Raw genomic sequence first — 12,533 nt, forward strand, 5'->3', positions numbered from 1 at the left:
ATATTAACCAGCAGTAATTTGGAGTAGGAACCCTGTTTCCCCACTGAATTCAGTCGGACTGATGTCAGTGCCGCCCTGTCTGAGATTGTATTAATCTAAGACCTTTCCTGATCTATATGATTCAGTGCCATGCCAGTGCGCCATACAAGTGCCAGGCAATGACCATCTCCAACAAGGGAGAATATAACCATCACCCTTTGACATTCAATGGCTTTACCATTGCTGAATCCCCCACTATCAATGTCCTGGGGTTACCATTGACCAGAAACTGAACTAGACTAGCCATGTGGCTACAAGGGCAGGTCAGAGGCTAGGAATCCTGCAGTGAGTAACTCACCGCCTGACTCCCCAAGGCCTGTCCACAACCTACAAGGCACAAGTCTGGATGAGTGCAGCTCCAACAACACAAGAAGCTTGACACCATCCAGGACAAAGCAGACTGCTTGATTGGTACCCCATCCACAAATATTTACTCCCTCCACCACTGATGCACAGTGGCAGCAGTGTGTACCATCTACAAGATCCACTGCAGAAACTCACCAAGGCTCTTTAGACAGCACCTTCCAAACCCAGGACCGCTACCATCTAGAAGGACAAGTGCAACAGATACACGGGAGCACCATCACCTGGAACTTCCCCTTCACGCCTCTCACCATCCTGACTTGGAAATATATCACCATTCCTTCACTGTTGCTGGGTCAAAATCCTGGAACTCACTTCCTAACAGCACTGTGGGTAAACCTACGCCACATGGATTGCAGCAGCTCAAGAAGGCAGTTCCTCAAGGGCAATTAGGGATGGGCAATAAATTCTGGCCTAGTCAGCGCAGCCCACATCCCATGAATGAATAAAAGAAAATATGTAGTGCACCTATCCATCATGTTATCAGGGAACAATTGCCTTTTATTTAAAAATCAATTTTAGCATTTTGCAATTGGAATAGACTGCTTGTATAAAAGAGTTTACAACTGGCTGATAATGAGAAAATCACAAGGGAAGGACAGTAAACCCACACGAAATCCTATTTGTTCATTTTGCCCCTCCCTTTAAAATGGATTTATGCAGTGTGACCAAATGCTTAGATTCCGTTCATGTTGCCCATGATGTTAGCCTTGACTCGATGGTAGCACTGTCCCCTCCGAATAAGAAGGTTGTGAATTCATGCCCCACACTAGACACTTGGACATATAATTGCTGCTGATACTTCAGAAATAAAAGCAGAAAATGATGGAAATACTCAGCAGTTCTGGCAGTATCTGTGGAGAGAGAAACAGTTAATGTTTCAATTCTGTATGGCAACTCCTTCGGAGAGGAAGACCCTTCTGAAGGGAGTAGAAATGTGATGGGTTTTATACTGTGGAGCAGGTGGCAATACTGATACTTCAGAGTCATATTAAGAGAGGTTCCACCTTTTAGCTGCAATGTTAAACAGACTGTGTTTGCTATCCCAAATGGACATGTGATCCTATGGCTCATTGTGTCTTGCTCGCGCTCTCAGCTTTTTTGTAATCGGGTTTTATTGGCATAATTTAATGGAAACAATGGATATTTGATGCCGTGTTGCTGAATTTACTATTTTAAGTATGATGTTATGTGAGGGGACAACAAGTGGGAGTCCAAGATATTACTCATGACCATGTCCATGACAGCTCTGTCAATCTGTCCTTAGCCCCCACCTATCACTGACTTCCTATCCTGCTTTACCTGCTCCACCTCCCTCAAACAGTATAAATTCATCACATTTCTACTTCTCTTTAGCTCTGAAGAAGAGGCATATGGACTCGAAACGTTAACTCTGTTTCTCTCTCCACAGATGCTGTCAGACTGCGTTTTTCCAGCATTTTCTGTTTTTTATTTCAGATTTCCAGCATCCGCAGTATTTTGCTTTTATGTTACTCATGGGGCTGGGAGAGGAAGAAAATCCCAAACCCTTTTGGTAAAGTTATCCTCGAGGCAGCACACATCACAAGGTTTCAGTGAAATTTTGCAATGCATCGTGCTATACAAATATGCAACGTGTATATTTAGGGTGTGTGAACTCCTTTTGTGTTTAGACTAGTGAGGGAAAGCAGTAAATGCAATGATTCGTCTCCGTATGTGTTCTTTCCAGAAAAGTGACTTCAAAAGAAAAGCAAATATTCCTCTTTTGTAATCTGAGTGAGGTTGTATTACATTATGCAAAGTAACGGCATGACAAATATGAATTACAACTTACCTGGGAGTAGTTCAAAGGGTTATTAATTTAACAGCAGTAGTCTTAAAGGGGAGGAAAATAAGGAGGGGTTTCTGCCTTTTGGGGGCCTCAAACCAAATCTTTGCACATTGATATGGTCAAGATCATTAAACTGAGAAATCTGCATGCAGCCACTGGGCTCCCCAAGCAATTTCACAGGTTTCACAAGACCTAATGCTGACCCTGAGGAACACTATTGCATAAATTCGCAGCCAGGCCATTACTATTTACTGTGATAGTCAGAAATCAATGAAATTACTCCGTGGTGACTGTTAATGTGCATACTGCACATGCGGCTAGACGCAAGGTAACAGCAATAGGCCCTTTATGCTCCTGTGGAAATAGTACTAAGCTAAGCATTCCACTACACTTGAACCCAGTAGAACAGGCACTCTGTTTTCAAATTATACTTGGCGTTGAGGTGACTGCAGTGCTCAATCAAAAGAACTGTCTCTTGATCATTAGATTTGCTTCATTGGAAAGCAAGGCTGTACAGTAAATTTTGTTTTAGGGAAGGAAAGGGTTTAAATTGGTCGGCACCTCTGCTGAAATAGCAGAGTGAAATTTTAGACTAATGGACTAAACCTGGGGGGGGGGAAAGATCCGAGAAATTCAGTGTGGCTTGTGCAAGGGATTGGCTTATATACGCAAGCGGTGATTTATTTATCTCTCTCCAGCACGGGACGACAGGCCGAATAGCAGCCCCCTGTATTATAACCATTTTATCTTTAAATCCATGCCCTTTCTCCAGATCAGGGTGCGGGCAGTTGGCCAGTACCCATGTCCGCTGCTAATATCGTTGCTGCAGGTGCTGGCGAGGAGATTCCTCATGAGACTGCCCTCAGTCAGTTTCCATTATGCTTCCCTCTTTGACCCTGCCTCCACCAAATTGGGCTGTGATCATGCATTTTGGGATTGCAAAAATGAGTCAGTGCCACAGACTGCTAATGTCGCTGAATCAGATGCTTCTAGTGACTGACCCTGTGACACAGCCAATAGAAACTGTGTTGCTCAGATCTTTCTCTACACTGAGAGCATAATGAATCCTTGGCCCATTTTTTTCAGGTTGAGCTAACCTGCCTGCCAAGGAATTAACATTGGCCTGGTTACTCAAGTGGTCAGAACTGTGAATTTCAGGGGCAGGTTGGTGGTGTAGTGGTAATGTCACTGTACTAGTAATCCGGAGGACCAGGCTAAATGCTCTGTGTACATGGGTTTAAATGCCAACACGGCAGCTGTGGAATTTAAATCCAAGTAATAAATTCTGGAATTGAAAACTAGCCTCAGTCACTGTGCCAACCATCATCAATTGCTGTAAAAACCCACCTGGTTTACTCATGGGGATGGAAATCTGCCACTCTTACCCAGCCTGGCCCACATGTGACTCCAAACTCTCAGTAATGTGGTTGACTCTTAACTGCCCTCTGAAATGGTCTAACAAGTGACTTAGTTCAAGGGCAATTAGGATTGGGCAACAAATGCTGACAGTGATGCGCACATCCCACGAAGGAATGAAGATAAAAATGTATATGCAAATATCTTGTACCACAGTTCAGGAAAGCTTATAAATTATGCACAGCCCAATTAAACGTGTAGCATTCTTAAACAATTGCTTTTTTTTATTGGCGAAAATAAAATTTAATTCGACCAGAAATGCAGCCGCACAATGTGTTGGTGGAAAATGGGACAATATATTGGGGGATATTGCCATGCAAACAAGCTTTTATTCTAAACTGGTTAGTACTTCAATTAGGATAGTAGAAAAAATAATTTCTTACAAATGACTTGTGCTGCTGAAGTTTTTGTCTTGCACTCATCAAGACAGATTCGCAAGAATACAAAATTTCAAAGGGAACAGCAATTTATGCTGCGTGAGAAGATGATGCTGATTGGTTGGCAAGTGGACTCTATTACGCTAACAGCCAATTTAAGATTATCAGTTGGGTTCGCAGTGTGGCTCACTTACATGTGCTAGAAGCTACATATATTCACACCCAGGACCCTGCCTTTTGCAAACAGAACATATCCACGCATTGAACCTTTTTCAACTAAATAGAAGCTCGGGTACAGCCATCCCCTGGTTTATTCCCCATGGCAATGCCTTGATCAGTTGGAGTCGACCTGCCTGTGTGAATTTAAACAAGCTTGTCAGGTAACTTTTTCTTGGTGCATTCTCCATGGCAACGTCTCTATCAATCAGAGCTCACTTTCCAACCAATCAGCACCCTCTTCTCATGTAGTGTAAATTGTTCCCTTTGAGATTTGGCATTCTTGTAAATCTGTCCTGATGAGTGCAAGATGAAAAGCTTTGACAGCATGTCTCTTTCTCAGCAATACTGAAGTTCTGTACAAATAACTTGTGTCCACAGGCTATATTTGCACAGTATAATTTCTGGTCTATGGTGTTTTAAAAGCCTTCATTTCAAGGCGCAGTTAAACTGATTTAATTGCCCTAATCCAAATGTTAACATGAGAGTAGGAGTTAGCCAGATCAGCAATGGCGCAGTTGATGACACACTCACGTCCGAGTCAGTAGGTTTTAGGTTCAAGTTGCACTCAAGACTTGAGTTCAAAATCTAGGCTGGCATTCCAGTGCAGTACTGAGTCTTTTGCTTCGTGTTGGAGGAGAATGGTGGGTCAACTGTGTCGAGAAGGACAGGGCAGAATAGCTTATGGAAAGGTGATTGGAACAATTCTAGGAAATCTAGACGTGGGAAAACGTGTGTATGGGCCTGGGAGGGGACAGCACATTCAAGGGCTTTGATGAGGAAGGGAAGTTAAAGATGGGTAGTTTGCAATGACAGAGGAGGCCTGAGTTGCTTTTTGAAGAGGGGAGCAATAACCGAGGAGAGAGCGCCATTAACGGAATCAGCTTGCATTGGAGCCAGGAAGGGAATTTGAATGAGCAGCAGTTCCATGGGAACAGAGTTGAGGGATAAGGAGGTAGGTTTCATGGATAAGATGAGCTTGGAGAGGGCATAGGGTAGATAGAAACTAGAAAGTGACGTGAGCTCAGTGCTAGGGGAGGGGGGAACCTTATGAACATATGAGCATACGAAATAGGAGCACAAGTAGACCATTCAGCCCCTCGAATCCGCTGCACCATTCAACAAGGCCATGACTGATCTTTTTGTTTAGAGTTCCACATTCCCATGTACCCCCGATAACCTTAGATTCTTGTTAAGCAAAGGAATCAATTGACCTCTACCTTAAAAATATTTAGTGACCCCCCCCTCCACCGCCTTCTGAGGCAGAGAGTTCCAAAATCTCACAACCCTCTGAGAGAAAACATTTCTTCTCATCTCTGTCCTATAAGGTCGACCCCTAAGTTTAAAACAGTGCCCCCTAGTTCTGAACTCACCCACAAGAGGAAACATCCTTTCCACGTCCGCCTAGTCAAGACTATTCAGGATCTTTACGTACTTCAACCAAATCATTCCTCACTCTTCTAAACTCCAGTGGAAACAAGCCCAGTCTGTCCAACCTATCCTCACAAGACAACCTGCTCATTCTAGGCATCAATCTATAAACTTCCTCTGAACCGCTCCCAACGCATTTGGAGAAGCAGTGCAGGTTTAGAGTTAGTGGGGTCCTGAATTTCCTGTAGTGCCTATCCTTTGTTAAGAGGTAATGACCATCCCAGCCAGAAACAAGTCCAGCACTTGGTTTAAGGAATTCAGTGAATCAGTGTTCACTGCACGAGACAGCAGCCAGTTCCGGAAGTTAACAAAACATGTACGCTATCAATTTGGATTATAAATTTGATATATTTTCAGTTCCCAGAAACCTTTAAGGACTTATTCCATTAACAGGAGTAAATTCGCATCACACCTACTCTTCTTGTGTATGTAATAGAAACTGCTCACCTCTAAGGTCAGAGATAAAATCTATGGAGGTAGATTATGAAATCATCCTCCGCCTGTTGAAATGTCCCATGGTATTGTTCATCAGGTATTTCCTGTTTGGGCCTGTTGGGCATGAGAAGTGTGTAAATTTCCTCCCAGGCACCAGTTAGCTTCCTGCAGCTCGATGGGAGTGCTAGGTGGAGCAGAACTTTAAAATATTGCTTAAAATGAAACTCTTTGCACCAATCTTGGGGGAGGGAGGGGGATGCTTCAACCAAACTGGCAGTCCAATGGCTTATGAAGCATCTTCTCCTGAAGTGTATGGTAACAGTTTCCTGGACTCTTCTATCGGTTTGATGTTTCTTCTAGAAAGGGCCGAGGATGCAGTATTTCACCCCCCTCCTCCCAAGAGGTAATGCATGTGCATGACACCATTTTGCCCTATTTCTTTTTCATATTTACATCTGGTGGTATAAAAAGGGACCCGATCCTTTTTTTTGTTAACTTTTACCTTTGAGATTTGGAAATAAGTCCGACTTTTATCCAGGAACAAAAACAGAAAATGCTGGAAATAATCAGCAGGTCAGGCAGCATCAGTGGAGCAGGGAAAAGAGTTAACATTTCAGGTCGTTGATCATTCGAACTCCTGATGAACGTTTCTGTTGAAAGGTCTTTGAAACATTAACTGTTTCTCTCTCCACAGATGCTGCCTGATTTGCTGAGTATTTCCGGCATTTTCTGTTTCTGTTGCATATTCCCAGCATCCCCGCAGTGTTGTGCTTTTTGTATCTAGGAATGGTTGGCAAGTTAGTTTGACACCATTAAAGGAAGATGCTGAAAAGCATTTTTGAGAATGGCTGACCGTGCTCCTTTTCAGAATGTTAATGTTACAATAAGTGGCAGGACCAGATTCCCTCTTGGCACTGAAGTGTTGCTTCAAAAGCTGCCTGGGTTCCTACACAATGAGGTAACTGAGGAGGCCTGATTGCCCCTGCAAAGATAGAGAGCCGCCTTGATTTGGTGTTTGCCTGCTTCTCTGGGTTGGTGATGGTGTAAGGTGCCAATTTATTTTTTTTTAACTGGCCTGTGTACAGATCGTCACTCGTGACTCTGAAAGCTCTGGGAGAGTAAGGAAGTAGGTGAGGATATTGCAGATGCACCAGCTATAATCTTTCCCAATCTCTGTTGATTTGGGAACTGTCCCCCCAGGTTGGAAGATTGTGCGTGTCACCCTGCTATTTAGGAAAGGTGACAGAGGGGAAGCTAAGGAATTATCGACCAGTTAGCCGAACATCAAGGATACAGACTGAACGTATTGAAAATTTGCAGCCGATCCGAGAGTATCGGCGTGGATTCGTAAAGAACGGGCCATTTCTGATTAACCTGATTTGAAATTTTTGAAAACAGGAATGTCTATGGATGTTGTTTATGTGGACTTCCAGAAGGAATTTGATCAGGGATTGTTCGTTTGTGTTGAAATTCGTGGAATTGGAGGCAAATTATTGACCTGGTTTGGAAATGGGCTGATTGGCAGGAGATGAGAGCGTGGAAATTGGGCAGTTACTCTAATTGGTAGGATGTGACTAGTGCTGTTCCACAAGGATCTGTGTTGGGATAGGGAGCCACATAACCAAGTTTGGCTGATGCCGGCATTGTAAGCAATGTAGATGGAACCCTAAAATTGCCAGGAGATAATTAATAGGTCAGATAAATGGACAAAACTCTGGCAAATAAATGTAGGCAAATGGGAGGTACCTTTTAAATGATGGAAAACTAGAAACAGTAGAGGCTCAGAGTTTTGGGGATCCAGGTACATGGATAATTAAAATAACATGAACTGCTACAGAAAATAATTAAATAGTCTAATGGAATGCTCACATTTATATTGAGAGGGCGAGACTACAAAGGGGTAGAAGTCATGCTTCAGCTTTACAAAGGCCTGGTTATACCACACTTGGAGTGCTGTGAGCAGTTCTGGACATTTCACCTTTTTTATTCATTCACAGGATGTGGGCTTCTCTGGCTGAGCCAGCATTTATTGCCCATCCCTAGTTGTCCTTGAGAAGGTGGTGGTGAGCCTTAAACCACTGCAGTTCCTTTTTTTTTGTGACTTTGGAGTGGTTTGTCACAACTGAGTGTAGTTGAGTGGCCTACTAGGCCATTTCAGAGGGCATTTAAAGAGTCAACCACATTGCTGTGGGTCTGGAGTCACATGTAGGCCAGACCATGTAAGGACAACTGATTTACTTCCCTAAAGGACACTAGTGAACTAGATGGGTTTTTACAAAAATTGACACTGGCTCCATGGTCATCATCATTAGACTTTTAAATCCAGATTTTTTTTTCATTGAATTCAAGTTCCACCATCTACCGTGGTGGGATTTGAAGCCGGGCCCCTGGGTCTCTTGATCACTAGTCCGGCAACAATACCACTACAACATCGCCTCTCCCTAGCAAGGATTTATTGGCCTTTGGAGGGAATGCAATGTAGTTTTACCAGAATGATACCTGAATCCCAAAGGTCAAATTCTGTGGCGAGATTACACAAATTAAGGCTGTATTTACTGGAATTTAGACTATTAAGGGGTGATATGATCAAAGTTTTCAAGGTATTAAGGGGAACAGATAGAATAGATAGAGAGAGAGTGTTTCTGCTGGTTGGGAGTCTAGGATTAGGGGAGCATAGTCTTAAAGTTAAAGCCAGACCTTCACCTTTCAGGAGTGAAATTAGGAAACACTTCTACATATAAAGGATGGTAGCAGTTTGGAGCACACTTCCGCAAATGGCAGTTGATGCTAGATCAATTATTAACTTCAAATCTGAGATTTATAGATTGTTGTTGTTATGGGGCAAAGGCAGGTTTATGGAGTTAGTTTCCAAAATTGTTTGATTCTTTCATGGGATGTGGGTATCACTGGCAAGGTCAGCATTTGTTGCCCATCCCTAATTGCCCTTGAGAAATCAGCCTCGAATTTCCTTAAATGGTGGAATAGGCTTGAGGGGCTGAGTGGTTTCCTCCTGTCCTTGCATTGTGATGAAAGCAAAACATCAATTTTGCCTTTCCCCATTTTCAGAATATAAGCGGGGTGGATTCCACAGTTGTAACCCAAATATACCACATAACTACTCTTTTTCTTAAAGTGGTTCTGTAATAGTAAAGGGACCATTTCAGGCAATAAGCCATGTTTCATGGTTTTACTGGATATATTTTTGAGGAAGCAAGTGGGATGTGGGTGCTTCAATGGTTAAATGAATTTTCAGAAAGGGCTATGTGAAGTTAATAGAACAGAAGTAATGACAGTGATTTCTTCCCTAGGTGATATTTTTCTTTTACTTTGCATTCCCTTATGTACTTGTAAAAAAAATGGTTGCTGCCACTCAGCCCGGCTCCCCAGTGATGCAGCTGACCAGGTTGCTGGTTAAATCTGGAGAGTCCTTCCTGACCCCAGTTCTGTTTACATCACTAATGGGAGTATAATGTCAAAACAGACTCATGTGCATTTACAAGGTTCAAAACTGGGTCACCATTAACTTTTAAATAGTCGATAATTTATGTTCCTCCTTTTTTCTTTTGGAAATGATTACCTGGTTACCAACACTTTATGTAGGGTGCAAAGTTCAGCTGGCAAGACTGGAGTTAAACAACTGACTGTGCCAGGTTGTAATTCATTTTCTACCAGGTGAGGATAAACCAGAATCTTCATCTGATCATGAATAAGAAACTGTGCATCTTTATTTCATACAGTTTTCAAAACATCTTGAGGTAAAATGGAAATGATTTTGCTTTCCAAAACTGCACACGGATTTGCTTACAGCCCTCTTCATAGTTAATGATGCTTCCTAAAAGCAATGGTTGTAATAATGACACTAGAAAATACCACTGTTCATATTTGTCCATTCCAAAAAAATCTCTTAATTACTATTCTCTTATTCTGACCTTTTCACCAACTTGCTGTCTCTGCTGTGCCAAACTCCCTTTAATTAACTGTGCCTTTAATTTTATCAAAATGCCTCCCATTCTGCCTTTTATAATTTCTGTACCATTTGACATTTGGAGTGATGGTGCTGTGAAGAAGGCATTGATTTAATGCTAATCTTGCCTGTTCCCTGCTGTCCCTTACTCAAATGCAATTTTAGCCACTGGAGTCATGTTATTTGGGAAACTTGAACTATAGACTTGTAGTTTGCATTTATGATTTAGTAATTCACTTTTTTAAAAAAATGTCTTAAGTGTTGCCTTTTTAATTTTCTGTATCTGCAGGCACTCCAGAGCAATTTGAAGTACTCCCTCCTACCAAAACGTCTAATCATTGGCAAAAGACTAGCGCAATGCTTGCATCCGGCACTTCCCATTGGTGTCCACCTGAAAGCACTGGAAACCTATGAAGTCATATTTAAGATAATCGGGACCAAATATCTGGCCAAGGACTTGTTCTTTTACAGGTGCAGTAGATAAAGACTTGAGATCTAGGGTTCGCTCTGATCTCAGTTGTAATGCTCAAATCAGTTACAATTGTCAGAATGAGTTGGAAATGTTATCTAAAAGGAACCCGCAGTTCCTGACTACTTACAAATTTACAATACTTAAGGCAATGGATCAGTCCATTCACTCTGGAGCACCAGCCCTCGACTTCTGGTTGACTGTGGCGCTGTCTCTTGTTCTGTTAACTGAAGCCTATCTTCTTTCTTCTTACTTCATGTTGCATTGTGCACCTAGCTACTGAAAATTGTTGCTTATTAACCCTTGCTAGCAACCACCTCTATGCATGATCAATAGTTTTCTTTAGTTCTGATTGGCCCAAATAGCACATGATCAGTCCCTAATTTGGTTAAATGGCACATGATCAATGTCTGGTCTCTCAAGGGTATGGTCATCTTGCTGATGTCACTTGCCATTAACTCCAAACTAGTTCCCTAAGATGTCAGTCACTTGTGGTAACATCCTTTGTAGCTTGTCCCTGTTATTTTATTAAGTTTATAGCTTTTCCATATGAACATGGAGCAGGCCACTCAGCCCTTCATCTTGCTCCGCTATTCAATAAGATCGTGGCTATCTGATTGTAACCTCCTGCCTACCCCCAATAACAATGGGGTGAAAGGTTAATCAAGAAACTATCCAGCTGTGCCTTACAAATATTCAAAGATCCTGCTTCCATTGCCTTTTGAGGAAGAGAGTTCCAAAGACACTCAACCCTTTGAGAGAAAAAATTTCTCCCCATCTCTGTCTTAAATGAGCGACCCCTTATTTTTAAATCGTGACCCCTAGCTCTAGATTCTCCCACGAGGAAACATCCTCTCTATATCTACTCTGTCAAGACCCCTCAGGATCTTAAAGGTTTCAATTAAGCCACCGCTTACTCTTCTAATACAAGCCTAACCTGTCCAACCTTTCTTCATAAGACAACCTGCCCATTCCTGGTATTAGTCTAGTGAACCTTCTTTGAACTGTTTCTAACACATTTATGCCTTTGCTTAAGTAAGGAGACCACTATGGTACACAGTGCTCCAGATGTAGTCTCGCCAGCGCCCTGTACAACTGAAGCATAACTTCCGTACTTCTGTGCTCAATCCCCCTCAATAAATGATGACATTCTATTAGCTTCCCTAATTACCTGCTGTACCTGCATACTAACCTATTGTGATTCATGCACTAGGGCACCCAGGTCGCTCTGAACCTCAGAGCTCTGCAATCTCTTACTGTTTAGATAATCTTTTTTATTCTTCATTCCAAAATGGACAATTTCACATTTGCTTGCATTATACTCCATTTGCCAAATCTTTGCCCACTCACTTAACCTATCTATATCACTAGATAGGTTTTCCAGTGAAATAACAAGGTACCACCCAGTGTGTGTCTGCTTATTTGTGACAAGATGATGTGTGGTGTCACTGCCAAATGATTGATTTCCTTTAGGGCTTATGTCCCAAAAGACCTGATACATCTTGTGTGTTCTGGAAAGTTCAAATGCCTTTATGTAACTTCTTAGTGACTGCTAATGCCTGAAGCAAGTTACTTAAAAACAAGTAACTAAAAATACAAGAAATACACAAGCTTAAAATAATACAGTAATTACAAAATTACTACACCACATACAAAATAAATACATAAAGATGATTGGTGTGTTAAAGTTAATGTAATGTATGTATTACAAAATACCATGTAATGTTCATAAGAAATAAAAGTCACAAAAGCTACATAACTACAACACTATTACAGAAACTGATAATAACCACAGTAATGTACAAAACCTGTTGTATACTTTGAAGGAAAGTGACTATTTCTCCTTAGGCACTTTAAGTTCAAAAGCTAATACAATTTAAGATGTAGAACTGCAGTTTGAGATTTAAAGCTGTTTTACTTCACTTTTGAGAGGAATAGAGGAATACAGCATAATTGTCAAACTCCTTCCCAAAGCCTAGTCCCCACAGCATTTCTGCAGCGTTTGCTTTCACG

General features: G+C 41.8%; 1 protein-coding gene across 2 annotated transcripts in view; it reads left to right on the forward strand.

The window, feature by feature from the left end:
* The window catches only part of dop1b (DOP1 leucine zipper like protein B), a 137,525-nt gene that overhangs the window by 31,195 nt on the left and 93,797 nt on the right, over positions 1–12,533 (forward strand). For both annotated transcript variants that reach the window (XM_078560234.1, XM_078560235.1), the window contains exon 3: positions 10,341–10,522. In XM_078560234.1, the coding sequence (XP_078416360.1) occupies positions 10,341–10,522 (182 nt within the window). The remainder of the gene's footprint in view (positions 1–10,340; positions 10,523–12,533) is intronic.

This window comes from Cetorhinus maximus, chromosome 16, assembly GCF_964194155.1.
Source record: "Cetorhinus maximus chromosome 16, sCetMax3.hap1.1, whole genome shotgun sequence".
Classification (NCBI taxonomy): domain Eukaryota; kingdom Metazoa; phylum Chordata; class Chondrichthyes; order Lamniformes; family Cetorhinidae; genus Cetorhinus; species Cetorhinus maximus.